The sequence below is a fragment of the Sus scrofa genome, chromosome 2 (genome assembly GCF_054392235.1).
Source record: "Sus scrofa isolate SSC_HxYL_T2T_F1_AM1 chromosome 2, Sscrofa_HxYL_maternal_Yorkshire_Landrace_v2.0, whole genome shotgun sequence".
Classification (NCBI taxonomy): domain Eukaryota; kingdom Metazoa; phylum Chordata; class Mammalia; order Artiodactyla; family Suidae; genus Sus; species Sus scrofa.
This window is the reverse complement of record NC_139384.1, coordinates 100,932,759-100,952,886: the sequence shown is the minus strand read 5'-3', so window position 1 is coordinate 100,952,886 and position 20,128 is coordinate 100,932,759. Positions and strand designations below refer to the sequence as shown.

The 20,128-nt window shown below is 36.6% G+C and overlaps 1 protein-coding gene across 9 annotated transcripts in view; it reads right to left on the bottom strand.

Moving 5' to 3' along the window:
* Positions 1-20,128, bottom strand: part of ATG10 (autophagy related 10) — a 227,994-nt gene that overhangs the window by 194,812 nt on the left and 13,054 nt on the right. For all 9 annotated transcript variants that reach the window (NM_001435093.1, NM_001190281.2, XM_085008754.1 and 6 more), the window contains 1 exon segment: positions 17,204-17,323. In NM_001435093.1, the coding sequence (NP_001422022.1) occupies positions 17,204-17,311 (108 nt within the window). In that variant the 5' untranslated portion in view covers positions 17,312-17,323.

Sequence of the window (20,128 nt, the reverse complement as noted above, 5' to 3'; positions counted from 1 at the left end):
ATTGAGTTTTATTAGCTGTTTCATTAAGTTTTACTTTGAAGAAAAACAAACAGTGAAGGCATATGTGCAACATCTGATGAAAAAGGGATTTTATTCTAAACAGTCTCTGTACAAAACTCATTAATGTAACATTAAATGTGAAGACTTGTCTAGCAATTTAATGATAATTTTACTCATTTTAGTTTATTTATAATTTCTGACACAGTTTATTTAACATAGTCTAATATTTAAATCACCATGTGTACTAAACTAATATATTAAATCTGTCTTTCCAATGACATTTTGAAATAAATATCTAGAGCAACTGTTAAAGGCAATTAGTATATGAAGTTTGTACCAAATTTAACACCTAAAGATAATATAGTTGGATATTGATAACTTGGAAAATTCATGAAAACAGATCAGTTCTCCTTAATCAAATTCTCAGTTGTAAATGATTTTCTTACACTACAAATATTCCTCTTCTGAAAAACCTAAATATAGATGTTATTATAATCCAGTATCTGAAATCTAAGCATCTAATATAGTATTCAAATTATTAAATAAAAGTAAATATTTTTTCCTCAGAGCAAATTTAGACATGCTGGATATTCATCATACTCCCACTGAATTTACCCAACTGCTATTTTTCAATTTCAAACCTAGATGTTGATAAGAAGCAACTAAAATATGTTAGTAGGAAAAAAAAAATACATATATTCCAGTTTCGTTGTGTTGACTACAAAGTAGTGTGGGCCTCTGGTATGGAACAGATTAAACGTCAACTTCTAAATTTTCAAATTCAATATTAAACTACAAGTTGGGGGTTAAGACCATAATCTTTGGAAGCAGACACACTTTGGTTCCAATCCTGACCCTGCCTCTCATATAAAGACCAGGTAACCTTTGACATGTCACTTACTCCTCTAAGCCTACATGCCTCATCTGCAGTAAACATAGCAAGAGCTAACTCATAGTGAAATTGTGGGGATTAAAATAAATGAAGTATATATGTAAATAACAGCACAGGGAAGGTGCTTTGAAAATGGACTTTCCTCTTTAGAAAAAAAATATTACTCATTTTAATCAGAGTAATTCAGTACATACTTTTAAAGTCAAACAGCTCTAAATGCATATATATAACAAAACTCAGAAGCCCCTTTCTTACACCTCCCTATACTCTGGTCAGCCTACTCAGAGGCAACCTCCTGTAACTTTCCCTGTTATATCTTCTGCCATCCATCTCCAAACCCCATATATTTTCTGCATATAGCTTTCTCCTGATACATCAAATTTGGATATTATCTATTGATTTATATAGATTATATATATATTCAAATTCAGTGGAACCCCCAAATTAAAACACCAGCATCATTAAAAAATGACTTCTGGTAAACTCTTACATTAGAAAGAACACAGAGAAGAAACAATCTCTATCTTAGGAGGCTATGTAGTCCAGGTCAATTGTGACCTGTGATTAAGTCATCTACTCCTCAGAGCACCAATAAGAAATGGATTTATTTTTTCCAATAACTGCTCTTAGCTCTCCTGTGTAGAATCTCCTTTCCCATCTGATAAGTATGACAGATTGATTGCATTGGTGATCCCAATTTTTTACAACTCCCTATATCTTTGTCCTTTGGTAGCACCTTTCCACACTGACTCTGAGCTTGGCCCCCAAAGAAAAACTCAAGTAGAGGTCTGAAAGAGTGCTTAAGGGTTGCTACTTTCTTCCTTTGGACCCTACCCACTGTTATGAAAACAAGCTCAGGCTAGCCTGCTGTAACGGAACCAGGCTGAATCACCCCTCTTAAATGAGGCCCACTTAGACTAGCCAGCTCCCATCCAACACTCAGCAGGACTGTAGATACATAAATAAGCCCTGTGGACATCAACTGACCCTGCCACAGATCAGCAGAATAGTCCAGCCAATTTGTATGTTGCTGAGAAATAATAAATGGTTGTTGTTTTGAATCACTAAGTTTTATAATGATTTATTATGAGGCAATACCTAACTGATATATTAGGGATCCTTAAACAACAAAACTTGGTCCCAATCTATAACTTTTTAGATGGTTTCAGATGTCAGAACTCTACCCTTCACATAATTAAGATTCAATCTTATATTATTTTTGTTATTTTGAACATTTCAGCCTCAAATTCAATTTGAAGCTCTTTTTTCCCCTTAGTTCAACCCATACTCTCTGCAATTTAGAATGGACAAAGGAAGCACTGTCTTGTTCAGAGAAACCTCCTGTCCTTCATTCTTCTTCAAGGAACCCAGAGCTTGAGAACTGGAAGTAGGGAGGGACATCCCTTGTTTAACTGGATGCAGTCGCAGTCCTCTCCTTGTTGTTTGCTATTGTTTCTCTAGCTGACACTGACTAGCTGTTAATGCTCCTGCACATAGCAGGCATGCAGCTGCTAACTCCCTCATGAGTGATTAAATGGGCTCTTCAGAAGGGAGACACCCCCTGGGACATTTAACTGATCTGGGCAGTCACCCTTCACCTTCTATCACTGCTGAGGTCCCTTTACATCCTGTCTTGAGCAGGACAATGGAAAAATAAGTCAAGCCTAGCTACTCTCTGAAGTGACCATATGAAACAAATTCAACAGTGTCCTTTACCCCCCACTATTATTCTCAACTCCCTTTAGCCCTGCTCCAGCAGGAAAGGGCAGATCAGCAAGTCCATGGATAAGTAAATGCTCAGTCAGGCAACAAAATGACCCCCTCTCCCAAACCAAAGTATCCCACAGTCTTTGCTAGTGACCCTATGGAGAAGGAAGAGTGGTTTGGAGAGGGAGGTAATCATTTCTCATTAGGAACGCTGCACTTCCACTCTGCTGAATCCTATTCTCATACTGGGGTGGGGTGGCATGGGGGAATCCCAGTTCTTCAGGAATGATTCCTCAGAACAGTCTCTGCAGGCAGGTTTCTGGCCCCAGTGGCTAGTAGATTATTCATAGCAATCCAAATATAGAAAATTAGTTACTCAAAGTCTTTTGTCTTCAGCTTGGGGCCTTAGCTACAACTCTGGAACAAGATAAAAAGGGTCCCACTCAACACACTGTTACATGGTTATTTTAAAATCTAAAGTATGCATTAAATTCTACTATACTGCATATCATTATAGAAAAATTCCATTTTTATAGAAATGCCAGTTTTATTAAAAAGACTGCCCTGAAGAGGTTATTTGAATGATACTTATTAACTTTTTATGTAAATTTTATGGTGTTTTCATGGATCCTAATTCATCAATTAAGGGATAAAAGAAGAACATTGGCATTTTTTTTAAATTTCTCATATTTTTTCAAATAAAACTTTTTGTCTAATAAAATTCTTCCTACAAAGTGTGGATTTTCCTTTTTTTCCAGAAAATCAAATATTTAATCATTAATTTAGCAAGTATTTATGTACCTACTTTATATCCACTGATAGTCTAGTTGTTTTGAGAGTATCAGCAAACAAAACAAAGATATCTGTCCTCATAACCTGAGCAGGGAAAGAGAGACATTAAACAATAAACGTAATAAATATGTTAATTACAGAGTATATTAGAAGGTGAATGATGGTATGAGAAAAAGAAAATGTAGAGGAGGATAAGGGAAATCAGGCTGTAGGCAGGGGGATCAAGTAGTTTGAACTGTTGAATAGGGTGGTCAGGGAGGCCTCCAAAATAAGACGGCATGTGAGCAAAAACATGGGAGGGGAGGACAGTTAGCCATATCTGGAAGAAGGGTGTTCTAAAAAGAGGGGCCAGCCAATTCAGAAGCCCCGAAGAGGGAGTGTTTGTCTGGTGTGTTTGAGGAAAAGCAAGAAAATCAATACACCTGGATGGTTATGAATGAAAGGAAGAGAAATAGGAGGTGATATCAGAGAAGAAAGAGGGAGGGGAGAGAGCAGATCACATGGTTTATAAGCTATTGTAAATGCTTTGGGTTTCCCTTAGATCTAGAAGTGATACAATATGACTCACATTTTAAAAAGGTTATACCATAGGACTGCAAGGGTGGAAGTGGGCAGGTAGTTAGGTAATCCTAGTAAGAGCTGATGGTTTACACCAGGGTGGTAGCCAGGGAGATAATGAGAAATGGTGTTATGAAGGTAGAGGCAATAGGATGTCCTAATGGAATGGATGTGGAGTGTGAGAGAAATAGAGAAGTTAACGACAACTCCAGTAGCCATCAGTGGAGAGGAGAAAGTTAGTTTGGGTGGTAGTAGGTGAGCGAGTCAGGGAGGAGGAGATTTGGAGTTTTAATTTTGGACATGTTGAGACTAAGTGGAGACATCAAAGTAGAAATGTCAAGTAAGAAGTTGGCATTATGAATCTGTAATTCAAGAGAGAAATCTGGACAGGAGGTATACATTTGGGAGCAAACTGGTGTTTGCTGCAATCTAAATGATGACCTCCAGGCTCATGAGATTAGCTAGAGAAGAGAGTAAGGCATAGGACAGCCTAAACACTAACATTATGAAGTTGTGGAAAAAAAACAAAACAAAACAAAATAGCAAAGGAGGCTAAAAAGGAGTGAAGAGAAATATAGGCAGTAAACCAAGAGAGTAAGAACACCAAATAAAGAAAGCATGTCAAGGAGAAAGAATGACCAATCCTTGTCAAATACTAATAGATCAAAGAATTTACCAATGAGCTTAGCAGCAATAACCTTAGAGGTCACTGATGACATTATATAATAACACTGGACCCAATGATTCATTCTACTAAAAGGGAACTTAAAATTCTTCTAAAACAAATAGGTTTTTAAATACTAGTCAATGACCCACTTATTTCAAACAATATATTATACAATGAAATGTATTTATACAAATAAAAAACCTGGCCAAACTCCAGTTTATATGATTTTAACTCAATTAAAGAAATGCACAGAGAGTGTTTACTATGCTAAGCACCAAGGATACAGAAGCAAGGATATAGAAACTAAGTTCCTGCAGTCAAGGAGATTTCAGACTACTATGGGGAATCAAGCAAGGAATACAGATAACAACCATATAAAACCATGCACTAATAAGCCAAATTTGGGAGTCAGGGCTGCCTATCTGATGGAGATAAAGCTTATATTTAATCTCGAAAAAATATTTAGTGGTTATGGGCAAAAGACTTAGGAAGGCATTAAAAAACTAATAAACATATGAAAAGGTGCTCAAATGAACTAGTTTTTAGGAAAATGCAAATTAAAATCACCCAGTGGCCTCAGGAGGCAGGACTTCAAATCTTTTCCAAAAAACAACTTTGAAACTATTCAAAATTGTTAAAAACAACCATTTCAGGCATCTGGCAATCAACCAAAGTCAAATAACACAGTAAGAAGCACTTATTCATGAAATACTGTTGAAATTAGGGTAAGAACAGTGGGAGTCTGTGACATTCTGGCCTAGGGCTGCTGCCATCCCTCCCATGTGGTCAGGTGGTCTGAGTGAGGGTTTTCCCTGGACCACAGGCTAGGACAGTTTCAAAGCCAGAGAGGCTCAAACAATCTGGAGCCAAAGATGAAAATTTGCAGTCCGGCAGCATTACCAGCAAAAGTAGCAATTTCAGGAGCAAGTCTGAGGTAGCCATTTCAGTTAGAAAAAGCAATCTCCCAATAACAAAACTGTAAAGGTAACAGATAGATCCTGGAAGTAAGACACCACAGAGGGGCTTGAACTCTGCAAACAACCCTGGCTGCGTCCTACCCATATGCCTCAAAAAAACCATACTGGAAAGTTCCTTTAGTGGCTCAGCAGTTAATAAGCCAGACCAGGATCCATGAGGATGCGGGTTCTATCCTGGGCCTCACTCGGTGGGTTAAGGATCTGGCATTGCTATGGCTCTGGTGTAGGCCAGTCACTGTAGCTGCAATTCGACCACTAGCCTGTGAACTTCCATATGCCGCGGGTGTGGTGCTAAAAAGCAAAAGAAAGAGAGAAAGAGAAAGAGAGATAGAGGGAGGGAAGGAGGGAAGAAGGAAGGAAGGAAGGAGGGAAGGAAAAAAAAAAAGGAAAGAAGGGAGGAAGAAAGAAAACCATACTGTCCTGATATCCTAAGCTGATGGCAGAGCTGTTCACATGAACAGAGGACATGCGAGAAACTAGAAGGCAGGGCAAATTGGAAACCTGCTTGTACTTTGTGCTCCCCAAACCACACATAGAAACTCCAAAACTTCAGGAAGGGTGGAAATCTTACTCCATCTACCATGCTCAGATGTATTCAAGCACAGCCTCTAACTAATCACTGACCACAAAGTTACGCACAAGTGAATGTTGAGCAAGTGAAGCATCTGTCGGAGTACATCTTTTCTTAGGCATGAGCTCTGTATGCTTAGATAAGAAGCCTGAACTATATCCTGAAATAACGGAGAATCACTAAAGGATTTTAACCAGAGAGTAATGGATTGAAATTGTTTTATAAGATCACTTTGGCAGGGTGGAAGACAGATTGGCAGAGGGCAAGATCAGAGACAGAGAGCAGAAACAGTGGCCTGAGCCAAGACAGAGGCAATGGGAAAGGAGGGCAGAGGAGGCAGAGGTAAGCCAATCTGAGAGATTTTTAAAGCCAGAATAAATAATGATCCATCAGGTCTAGGTATTAAGGAGACAGAAGAATGTAAAAGCCTTCAGGTTTGTGGCTTGAGCCAGAAGGACGACAGAGCCATCCAAGTTCAGGCGATAGGAGGGTGAAAGATGATGAGCTCCATTTTGGTCATGTCGTGCTCAAGGTTACAGAACTCTGACCTGTGAGATCACTTACATGATAAAACTCTACATAGAGACTATTATTTAGAAAAAAAAAATAACTAACATATGGAAATATGGGAGTGTAGTGCTCCAAAGACCTGGGTTCTTGCTCCAGTTGTAGCTCAAATTTGGGCAAGTCAATTACTATCTCAGCGCCTAAGGCACCTAATGAATGATTTATTCTAGTCACCATGTCATAGGGTGAAGAAAACAAGACTTCCCTATACACTTACAAAGTGTTTTGAGTCTAAAGAAAGATGCTGTAAAGCAAGAATAAATATGATTGGTGCTATAGTGCACAATTTGTTCTGGAAATTGTCGCTAATACAATATGATCAAAATAAAGCCATACTGAGAAAGAAACCATATTTTCTCTATGTCAGATGACATGGAAAGCACCAAAGAATTATTTTTAAAAGCACTAGAAGTAGTAACACAGTTTATTTATGTAACCAGTTACAAAATATACCCAGCAGAAACAATCTTTAAAGTGAACACCTATTGTGTTCCTCAAAAGAGAAGACAATGTTGTAAATATGTAATTTCACTCCAATACTATAAATTTAAAAGAGCAACTATCAAAATCCCAATTGGGAAACACAGCGAGACTTGTGTAAGAGTACCTATAAATGAAAGCCTACATATGAAGGAAATTTACCAAAACAATGCAAATGTATTAGGGTAATGTGATTTTTCTACGATTGCTTTCTATTTCTACAAACATTCTTGATGATGATAACGTTGCCTGTAATTAGAGGCCTAATCTAAGTCTTTGGAAATCAAATGAAACAAAATAAAATGAAATAGTTAAACATGCACAATAACTATCACTGTTTAAATTCATTAATAAATTTGTAAAGTATTACAGCTCTCCTTTCAAGTTCAAGCATTAAATTAACTCATAATAGATCACAGTAGATGGGCAAATTACTCCTAAGAGAGAGAATAGCTCCCCAGTCTGCAAGATTTGACTATAATTAAATGGATAACCAAAAGAGAGACTGGTCACTTATTAAAACTTAAAACAAATATATGAGATCAGTGAAGAAAACATTAGTATTCCATTACATTCTTCAAGAAAGAGATTCTTACCCTACAAACTTTAAACTACTTAGCCTCAATGGTAAGACTAGTCCCCACTGCAGTGTAACATGTATGATGTCACTCTTAGAGTATACCATTCAATATTTCATCCATATAACTACAGTGAGAAGTTGTACTCATTCTGTCCTCATGCAATTGTGATCTGCTCACCTACAAAACAAAAATGAACACTGTGATAACAGGAGCATTCCAGTTCATTTGACAATTCTATTCATCATTAATTAATAAATTAGATCCGTGTATGTCGAAGGATACATACACACACACACATTCTTTGACATTGCTTGATTGTGGATCTCTCTTTGAAAGACAGCTCTATTCCTTATATCTGAATCTAAGGGTCAGATCTTGGGCTTGACAAACTTATTGGTGTTAACTCCCTGTAAGTCTTTTTGTAATACAGCCTGCCAGCCTATCTGATGAGCCCAAACACCACTATTAGCCAAGAATGTGCTTTTAATTAAGTGTGCACAATTACTATCATCGTTTACATTCAATTATTAAATTTGTAAAGTATTACAGCTTTCCATTCTCTTATACTCTTGATAAACTTTAAAACTGGTGTTCAAAAATATTTAATTCACAAGTGATAAAACCTGTTCTTCTTGAAATGACTGCCTAAGATTTGCATATGCTTAAGTGACACAATAAATTATGAACGAAAACCTAGTGTAACTATGATTCAGTGTTTATTACAAAAACACAGCATGCTGCTCCAAGTGCATTTTTCTCCTAATCTCCAAAGATAAACTTTAAAAAATTTACTTTAGTCTAATCAAGAGACTATGTGAACACAATATATTTAATCTTTATCTAGTGACATTTGGGGCCAGAAATGATATTTCATTAAGCTACAGGAGGTGACTTAAACAAATAAAGCCTTACACTAAAACTAATAGCAATAACATGCTCACAACTACCCTAAGAAGGATTAATAAAGAGATATATAAAAATATTTCTTAATGAGCTGAAGCCAGAAGGATAAAAGTTTAGAAAAATTAAGTATTTCAAACCAACTAATGCTGTTATTCACATAAAGCAACATTATACTTAAGAAACCTGTAGAAAAATGTCTATTCTTCTGGTAAATCTTAAAATTTGTCAATAAATTTTAGCAAAGAACCTATCTAAGGATATTGTGCACACAGATATCAAAACATTTAACTGGATATTTAATAGTTCACCTTTAAAATAAAATAAACTCGGAGTTCCCGTCGTGGCGCAGTGGTTAACGAATCCGACTAGGAACCATGCGGTTTTGTGTTCGATCCCTGGCCTTGCTCAGTGGGTTAACAATCTGGCGTTGCCGTGAGCTGTGGTGTAGGTCGCAGACGCAGCTCACATCCTGCGTTGCTGTGGCTCTGGCGTAGGCCGGTGGCTACAGCTCCAATTGGACCCCTAGCCTGGGAACCTCCATGTGCAGTGGGAGCAGCCCAAGAAATGGCAAAAAGACAAAAAATAAATAAATAAAATAAAATAAAATAAAACTCCTTACTTCCAATAATTCAACATACAGATAACACAAAAATAAATGAATAGGCAAAGTAAAATAACTGTATTTAAGATACTAGTTCCATTATTTATATACTCTCTATTTTGATTATGTTTCTGATATAAATATCCAGTTGGGTTTATATAGCATTAGCAAATCTGAGACAGGGTGAAAAACTAGTATTATCAGACATACATGGAAAGCATTTTTAACCTTCTTTAATGTTGTGCTTCAGAAATAAAGGAAATAAAATCTCTTAACAGAATTAAGCTATGTAATTCAAGATGCCATCATCTAACAGAAATTCACCCCCAATTATCTGTTTAGTTCTCTACTTCATAAAATCCTAACTTAAAATTCGTAGAACTAATGTGTGAATTTGTAAGATATCATGCTAAGAGAAAAAAGCCAGTCACGAAAAGATAAATACTGTATGATTCCACTTATATGAGATATCTAGAGTAGTCAAATTCAGAGACAGAAAGTAGAATAGTGGTTGCTAGGGGCTGGAAGAGGGGGAAATGAGGAGTTAGTGTTTAATGGGTATAGAATTTTGGTTTTGCAAGATAAAAAGAGTTCTGGAACTTGGTTGTACAACAATGTGAATGTACTTAAGTTTACCAAACTACCATATGATACAGCAAATCCACACCTGGGAATATACCCAGACAAAACAAAAATTCAAAAAGATACATGCAGAGTTCCCTAGTGGCATGGTGGGTTAAGAATCTGGCATTGTCTCCCAACACTACTTATTGAAGAGGCTGTCTTTTCTCAACTGTATATTCTTGCATAGTTTGTTGAAGATTAGTCAGTCAAAAAAAAAAAAAAAAAAAAGAATCTGGCATGTCACTGCTCTGGCTTGAGTCACTGCTGGGGCTCAGGTTTGATTCCTGGCTCAGGAATTTCTACATGCCATGGACATGGCCCCCTAAAAAAGATACATGAACCCCTATGTTCACAGCAGCACTATTCATAATAGCCAAGACTTGGAAACAATCTAAATGACCATCAACAGATGAATGGATTAAGAAGATGTGGTACATATACACAATGGAATACTACTCAGCCATAAAAAAGAATAATTTGCAGCAACATGGATGCAACTAGAGATTCTCATACTAAATGAAGTAAGTCAGAAAAAGAAAGACAAATACCATGTGATATCACTTACATGTGGAATCTAAAATATGGCACCAACGAACCTATCTACCAAACAGAAACAGACTCACAGAGAAGAGACTTATGGTTACCAAAGGTGGGGGGGGGGAAGAAGATAGATGGACTGAGAGTTTGAGGTTAGAAGATGCAAACTGTTACATTTAGAATAGATAAACAATAAGGTCTTACTGTATAGCACAGGGAACGATACCCAATCTTCTGGGATAAATCAAAATGGAAAAGAATATAAAAAAGAATGTATATGTGTGTATAACTGAGCTACTTTGCTGTACAGCAGAAATTAGCACACTGTAAATCATCTATACTTTAGTTAAAAATTTTTTTAAAAATTAAAATGGTTAAGGTGATACATTTTGTTATGTATATATATATATATATATATATATATATATATATATACACATACATATTTTTTACCATAATTTTTAAAACAAAAATTTATGGAAATAATATTTTTCTGAGTTCATTAATTTTAACATTATGATAAATAAATTTAGAATGTACTTGATGAATTCATAATTTTAAGACATACAGGAGAGAAAAAAAAAGAAAGCCAACTAAATTAAATTGAGATATATCATGCCACATATGCTTTAAAACAGTATGTTCCTGGCTGTGAGTTGATCATCATGGAAGCTAGTGATAGGTACATGATAATGCATTACATTATTCTCTTTACTTTTGTGTGCTTAAAATCTTTTATAAGACATTAAAAATAAACATAGCTGTTCAAATAAAGTGTGAAATTCAGCAGGGCAGCAGGACTGATGAGAAAGGAAGGGTGGGAGTTTCTAACAAGAGAGTGTTAAACGATGGAATAAAATAAAACATGGAATTTTTTTTTTTTTTTTTTTTTTTTGGTCTTTTTAGGGCTGTACCCACAGCATATGGAGGTTCCCAGGCTAGGAGTCAAAATGGAACTGTATGTAGCTGTTGGCCTACACCACAGCCACAGCAACACCAGACCCAAGCTGTGTCTGGGACCTACACCACAGCTCATGTCAACACCAGATCCTTAACCCACTGAGTGAGGCCAGGGATCGAACCTGAGTCCTCATAGTGAGATCTGTTTTCACTGAGCCATGACAGGAACTCCAAATATGGAAATATTTTAGAAGCAACTTTAAAAATATGAATTTGATGTAATTAGGATAATGGTAAAGGGTTTTAAGAAAATCAATGTGAATTAATCAGAGAGAAAGACTACTGAAATGAAGGAATTAAAAAGGAATTAAAAAATCAGAAATTGAAAAGAAATTTAAATTTTTTAATTTCTAAGAATAAAATAAAATCTAAAAATTTTATTCTATATAAATCAGGAAATAAGCCCTTTTAATAAGCAGCTCCAGAGCTGTCAGGGAAAAAATCAAAATATTTCTAATATGTTGCTATGAAACTTCAAAATATAATGAAGTAGGTTTAACTGAAGAGACAGAGATTAATGGGGGAGTGATTAGGGGAGCAGAGGCCTTTTAATTCTTATTTAAGAATTAACATACAAAATAATCTAGTATTAATTGTATAAAATCTAATCTCAAGATTAGTAGAATATTTTCTTTTCAGTATCTGAAACAAAACCCCTTTTGTTTTCTCTTCCTGTTTCTGCTATACAAAAGTGAGAGAAGAAACTTTAAAACCCATGGGAAATTATTTTATCAATAACCTGAGAAAGATGAAATCACAGAACTAATGTACTCATACCTAGTGAGTAAAAACACAAAAACAAAAGAAAAAATTTTAGAAGGCAAGTTGAAGTTTTAAACTGCACAAATTCCCAAAGGGGTCTGAATCCAAGACAAGGCTAAGAATATTTGTAATTATGAATAAAAGTTTAGGGTAAAGAATAAATTGCAATGACATTGAAGAAAAGGAAGCATATATGTTACATACATAAAACATAGAGAACAGTACCAAAATCAAACTTATATACACATTACTCATATTGAATACATGACATGATTTTGCCACATTTGCTTCATCTATCCCTGGTGTTTTCTTTGCTAACCTCATTAGTATCATTTTATACCTTAATCTATAATCAAATATCCCCAATTGTCTCAAAAAAAGACCCTTTTACAGTTGATTTGTTTGAGTCAGGATCTAAACAAGATTCGTACAGTACGTTAGGCTATGTCTCCTGAATGTCTTTTTAGCGTAGTGCCACTCACAGTGTGGTCTGAATTTCTGTCAATTTGAAAACTAATTATATATTAGGAGCCCAAAAACTGTTCTCCATCCCCATACTCTTTGTTACAGGTCAGTAAGATAAATTCAGAAAAAGAAAGTGAGGGCTTGGAAACTCACTGCAAGCAGACACCATCAAAACATCCAAGTGCATGGTCAGTGGACTCATCTAAACCAGGCTGGGGGCCGTCACATTCCTATGGTGAGTCTCACGGGACCTAACCTGAACACTAGTTTTGGGTATTGGGATGACTTTCTGGTTGCTGCCTCAAAGATATTTTAAATACAAAATGTCTACCATCCTTTCTATGTTTTTAAGATGGAACTCTGGAGGGGGACAAAAAAAAAAAAACAAAACTTTCTCTTATCAAAGTAGGCTCTTTGGTTACCATGACATATAGTTCATACAGGAAAGACAGGATACATGCTTATTTCTTTCCTTTTCAATAACCCTCAATTTGTTAACCTTAACATGTACATAATGCAAAAAGTGAAGTACAATAAAAGAAGATAAGCCTATAATGTGTTTCAATTGCATTCATTGTTATTTACCATCTTATGCTCCCCTTTCTTATTGTAGAGAATTCAGAATATACTACAGACCAGAATGGTATATTTGATGCTAACAGATTTTCAGTTTTCTGAAAACCTAACTATAATTACATTCATAGCATTATTTCTATAAGAAAAGACAGTGATATTTCAAACAACCAACTAAAAATTATAACCATAATGTAATTTTCCATGTGCCGGAAACTGTGCTAATTTTTAAAAATGCAAATCTAATTTAAACTAACTGTGTTAGGTGGGTATTATTGTTATTCCTATTTTATAAATAAGGAAAATGAAGTTTGGGAGTTTCCATTGTGGCGCAGTGGAAACGAATCTGACTAGGAACCATGAGGTTGCGGGTTTGATCCCTGGCCTCAAGCTCAGTGGGTTAAGGATCCAGTGTTGCTGCGAGCTGTGGTGTAGGTCACAGACATGGCTCAGATCTGATATTGCTGTGGCTGTGTCATAGGCCAGCAGCTGTAGCTCCGATTCAACACCTCTCCTGGTAACCTCCATATTCCGTGGGTGTGGCCCTAAAAAGCATGGAAGGAAGGAAGGAAGGAGGGAGGGAGGGAGGGAGGGAGAAAGAGAGAGAGAGAAAGAAGGAAGGAAGGAAGGAAGGAAGGAAGGAAGGAAGGAAAGAGAAAGAAAGAAAGAAAGAAAGAAAGAAAGAAAGAAAGAAAGAAAGAAAGAAAGAAAAAGAAAGAAAGAGAAAGGAAGGAAGAAAGAAAGAAAGAAAAATTACTGGTTCAGTAACTCACAATGCTTTTCTCAGCAACTTTGCAGGAAAGGGAGTTTCCCTATGGCACAGCAGGTTAAGACTCTAGCATTGTCACTGCAGCTGCTCAGGTCGCTGCTGTGGCGCGTGTTCAATCCCTGGCCCTGGAACTTCCACCTGCCATGGGCATGACCAGGAAACCTACTGTGCAGGAAAAATGATGTTTTTCCTTATCCAAAAAGTTGATGTATACCAATTCTCTAAATATTGTCACAATTCTTTTAAAATTAAAAAATAAAATGGGTGTGACAAAGTGATTTATGTACAAACCTGAAGATATGAGTGACAACACATGTACTCTTTAAAAAAGAAGACTCTCTACATATGGACAAATAAGGCTCTTTTTAAAAGTATGGGGCAAGATGGCCCAGAGAGAGGCATTACAAAGCTGCACAAGGAACCTTTTGGGGATGATGGATATGTTCACTCTCATGATTGTTGTGAAAGTTCAAGGTCTGTATATGGGTCAAAACTCATCAAATATACACTTTAAACATGTGCAGTTTATTGTTTTGACAACTACACATCAGCACAACTATTTTTAATATAAAAATAAACTTCTGGAGCCTAAAAAGCAAAACTAAAATCTAAATATTGTCTCCAAAGAGTCCCAAAGAGACTGAGATGCAATACAGATGGAAGCTTTAAACTAAATAACCAAGTGACTGATTCCCAATTTCCTTCTTCGAGATGGTATAGGACTACAGAAATTAAGTAGCAAAAACACTACCATTCTAAAATACAAAAGAGGGGGGGTCTCCTTGTCTGGAGCCCCCTTTCCTAATTCAGAGCAACAGCATGCAGTGAATCAGGGCTGGGTGAGAACACAGTATAACACCATGCAGACACATAATCCCAGGAGTCATCCACTGGCCACACAGAGTTCACATGTCACACATCACCGGCATGTTGGATTTGGTCCTCACTGTGTTTGAGAAATATCCTTTGTAATTAGTTACCAATTTAAAAATTTAGAGATTTCTCCCTCTAAATCTTTTTTACTTTTCTTGGAAGATCTGGTAACCCAACCCGGCCTCAGGCCAAGCTCTCTGGGCAGCCACGGGCTCCAAGACTCAGTGTACATACTGTCTTGTCCCTGGCAAGCTTGACACACTTATGCTACCATACCAGGTCTTCACAGACTTTTGAGTTTGCAGTCTTGCCTTAAGGGCATGAAGATTTTCTCTGAAGAATGTTTTATTTTGATACTATCTAGAAGCTCACCCTTACACTAAAGAGAAAAGTCCTTAATTAGAGGTGCAATTCTCACTCCAAAGGGTAGGGAACTTTTCAAACTCAGCAGGAAGTGGCAGCAAATAAGAAACTAGATTTAGCCATACCCATCCCTGAAGTAGAGGCCAGGCCAAGAATAAAAACAAATCCTGGAAACTGGTTCTTAGGGAACTAGTTTCAACAAATTCAGTGAAGAAACTTCTGACAGATATCACTTCCTTCCTGGAGCTCTTGCCCAGAGCCCCCCAACACACGCATACACAGTACCAACTCCCTCCCTAACCCTTCCCTCCCCCATTCAACTAGGTCACTGAATTGGTAACAGGAATCTCTATTATCCTGCCTCTAACTTAAGATAAAAGAAAATTTCCTTTTTTTTTCTTTTTAACCTGATGAAAAGGGAAAGTTCCCAAGGAATAATCACACAATTATTACAGGACAAAAGGAGTCAGAAACCTCTACTCATTCAACGAATAAACAATCAACATTTTAATCATTATATATCAGAAGCAATAATAGTAAAGTCAGGAAGAAAACAAAGAGAGCTGTTATTACCATTAACATTTTTCTACTGAATTCATAAAATAATAGAAATATTACAAAGGCAAAAAAACCACTTCATTTGCAGATAAGCTTACCTCATGTAGAAGACACAAGAGAAATCACTAAAAAGCTATAAAATCTAAATGAATTCAGTAAAATGACTGGATGGTTACAAAATTAATTACAAAATATTAGCAGTTATTTTATATGTCAATAATAATCATACAAGAGGAGTTCCCTTGTGGTGCAGCCGGTTAAGTACCCAGCACTGTCACTGCAGCAGCTCAGGTCACTGCTGTGGCATGGCTCAATCCTTGGCCCCGAAATTGCCACATGCCCCAGGCATGGCAAAAAAAAAAAAAAAAAAAAAAAAAAATCATAGAAGAAACAAGATGACTAAAAATTCAATCATAATAGCAAACGAAATTATAAAATACTCAGGAACAAAATCAATAAAAGGTGCTAGTGAGGTCATGTTATCCTGAAGCAAGAAATGCCTTAAGGGTTTAGGAACCGTCCCATCACTAACTTAAGAGAGTGGGGCTGGAATCTACCACAAGAAATGGACGCTACACCACTAAACCCTCACATGACCCACCGCCCCCATCGAAGCTTAGCTGACATATATAACCAAGAGGAATAAATGGCTTCTCTCCCAGTGACAATCTGGACCTGATCAAGACCTACATTTCCCCTGTCCTCTAGCTCTGAATCAAAGGAATCAGCTCAAAACTGTTCACAATTCTCAGATTTCATACAGGAAACAGCTAATCAGCAGAGAAGCAGGATTAACCACTTTTTCAGAATCAGGTAAGATGGCAAGTAGAGAAAACCTACTTATTCTGTAAGAAGAGAATGTCAAGGAACTCTAAAAAAGCTTTTGACAGAGAACCTTACTAAATGTATGTGTGGAAATAAATGAGTACACAGACCTTTTATATTATTATTACTGAATAGAACCAAATGAAAGAAAAGTTTGGAATGTGTTTATATTATTAAGAAATTCCCAATGAATAGAGTTCTCAATATTTCAGAATTTGTGATTGTTTGACTGTGGCTTGGTTTCAGGGTTATCTTTCCACTCCCTGGACAAAAGTAGTTTCCTAAGAAAATTAATAGTGTAAACAAATTGTTTGAAGCACCACAGAAGCATCTGTTTACATTTAGATAATTAATATACCAAGCACTCTTATCTATTAAATTAAAGCAAGTCACCTAAGGACTTTTCTAGATAATACTTCATTAGCCTAATTATAATGAGTATATATAGTTGAAGTAATAAAATGGACATCTGTTTTAAAACATTCTTCAATTTGAGCCTTTTACTAAAGCAAGCTACCTTTCATACATTACTTTCAATTATGGAGTTTTACATGGAGGACAAAAAGGCCTCCACTGAAATAGGAAATAAAATTCTTACCTTTGAAGTTCTCCATTCCCAGCCATCGCCTATCTGCTGTGAATGTTTAATGAATTCTGCACAACAACGCTGGAATGTTTTTTCTCCAAAGAACTCATCTTCTTCCATACTAAATGACATCTGAAATATAAAAACTATTAGTATCAGCTGTGGAAAGAATACTGAAAGAAATTCTGCTAATTCACTTATTTCCTTAAACAAACCAAAATTTGGGATGTGGACTGCAAAATAACCTCAGAGCCATTCAAATATGTGTGTGTGTGTGTGTGTGTGTGTGTGTGTGTGTGTGTGTGTGTGTGTGTGTGTGTGTGTGTGTGTGTGTGTTGTTGTTTCCATCTTTCTCACCTTATCCCCATTTTTCAATCAGGAAGAAATGTAATCAACGTGAAAACCCAAAACCTATGTTTGTAACAAATATGTATCTATGGTTCAAAAAATTTAGTTTGTCCATAAATTTAGTTCCAAGAGTTTAGTATTATTTCTTATAAGCTAATGTTTTCAAACAACCTCCTCAGAACTTCCTTCTCAGTCTCCTACCTTAGCTCTTATATGGATAGCGTGACAGTGAGTAGTAGAGCTAGACTGTTCTTCACACTTTATTAGAATTCAACTCACTAACAAATGATGTTCTAAAGCTCAAAAGTACTTGTTTTACAAGGTATTAGGTTATCATCACCTAATTAATTACCTACTTTACTGAGTCTATAATATTGCAAATCAAGAATTACCCATATATTTGTTATATACATCTGTCCAAAACATAAAACATCGTTTACAGAAAGAGGGTTTTAGAGCAACTATAAGGAAACTCACAGATTATGTAGTTCAAGTCTCTTGATGAGAAAAGTTAGACCAAGCGAATTCCCACATTCTCCTCATTAGTGATAAGCATCATCAGGACAATTAGCACTTGTTAACTGCTTACTTGTCAAATACTTATGCTAGACACTTCACATTCCCATCTAATCCTCACACAATCCAAAGGTGGTTGTTATTCTCATCCCTCAAATGAAAAGGAGAAAGTAATCTGCTCAAGAATACAAATGAGGGAGTTCCCACTGTGGCCCACTGGAAACTAATCCACCTAGGAAACATGAGGTTGAGGGTTCGATCCCTGGCCTCACTCACTGGGTTAAGGATCCAGGCGTTGCCTTGAGCTGCTGTGTAGGTCACAGACGAGGATCAGATCTGGTGTTGCTGTGGCCGTGTTGAAGGCCGGCAGCTGTAGTTCTGATTCGACCCCTAGCCTAGGAACTCCATATGCTGCAGGTGCAGCCCTAAAAAGAAAGAAGAATGCAAATGAAGAAAAAAATCAAACCCCAGTTTGGCTCCAGAGCCTATGATCTGTTCATACTAGCTGATTCTAGTCCAGTATTCTTTCTGATTTTTCAAATTTAATATGACCTATGTATTGTTTGTTCATTCACCTAACGAATACATACTGAATACCTACTATGAAGTAGACACTGTGCATAGGCAAAGGTTTGATACACAAATATGAAAAAATGTATAGTTATGTTGCAATGAAGGGAGATAACCAGTAACAATAATTATAGTAGAAACCCTCTTACCCAGCCTCCATTCAACTTGTCAGACTAATCAACACAGTACCCATTCCCTATGACTAATTTAATATCTATAGCATGCTTACTATGAAGCACCTCTGCTCCCATCAGTTGAGGGAATGTATGTTCACAAACCACATTCATGTATCATAACTATGCACATTAATTAAATGCAACACAAACCAAACTAACAACATGTAAGTAAAAAAGAAAGACAACTATTACTTCTATGGTGCAGACTTTATAAACACCTGGAAATACTATAATGGTAAGTCGTCATAAGAAAAACTATTAAACTCATTACAGGCAATACAACTGCAAAGATTGGCTGAAGGAAAAAAAAATACACAAATCAAGGATTATGCACTTAGACTGCTGTACAAGTGGCTTAGGTTCTTTCTTTTAAACCAAAACTAGAAATTTAAAGGGTGCATTCTGGTTTCGATATAATTAAGAATAAACAATGATTTTTTCAATCAAGTACCCATATGCAAAGAAAAGGTCTTTGTTATACATGAAAAAATTGATAAGTGAATATATATATATGTGTTTTAAGTTGAAATAAAATGTTTCAAGCACACATGTACTCTTAACTCTAGCTCTAATCAAATTTTTCAGTTAACAGCTCAACTCTCAATTCTGATATCACCGGAAAAGAGGACTTCTAGTTAGGTATATACAGTGGAGCTACATACAGTTTATGGTAGGCACAAGAAAAGTCCCTCTCCCAGAGAAGATGGTGTGGGAAAGTGTGTGGGGTGGATGAATCTTTTAAAGTAGGAGTTTTAGCAGGGCAGACTGTCAGTGAGTAAAACACAGGAGACAAAACAGTGGTCCAAGCAGGGAGGAGGTATGAATAAGAGTAAATAAAGGTGTAGAGAATTGTAAGCTTGATGTCACCACCATGATGCAGAGTGAAGGAAGATAGTTAAATCCCAAGCAAGCTAAACCTGTCTGACCTCATTAGAGAGGCAGAAATGGATGTGAAGGGCTCCAAAGACACAAGATAGAATAGTAAGGAACTTCCAGAAAGGAGGCTCATGTGCCATGCCAGAGTTTGGACCATTTCCAAGGAAATAGAGAATAAGACCTTGGAGTAGAAAAGTCAGAACAGTAAATCACTGGTGGTTCTGTGGAGAATGAAACTGGAAGGGCAAAGCCTAAGGGCGAGGAGAAGAGTTACACACTGTTGCAGGGGTCTGAATGACAGGTAATGAGGATCTGAACCTAGGCAATGAAAGGGAGCCAAAAAGATCAACTTAAGAGATTTGGAAGTCATAAAAGAGACAAATGAAACCGTGAGGGTAAAAATCGCCCAGGTAGAATGCATACAGCAAATCCTTACTATGACTCCTAGGGG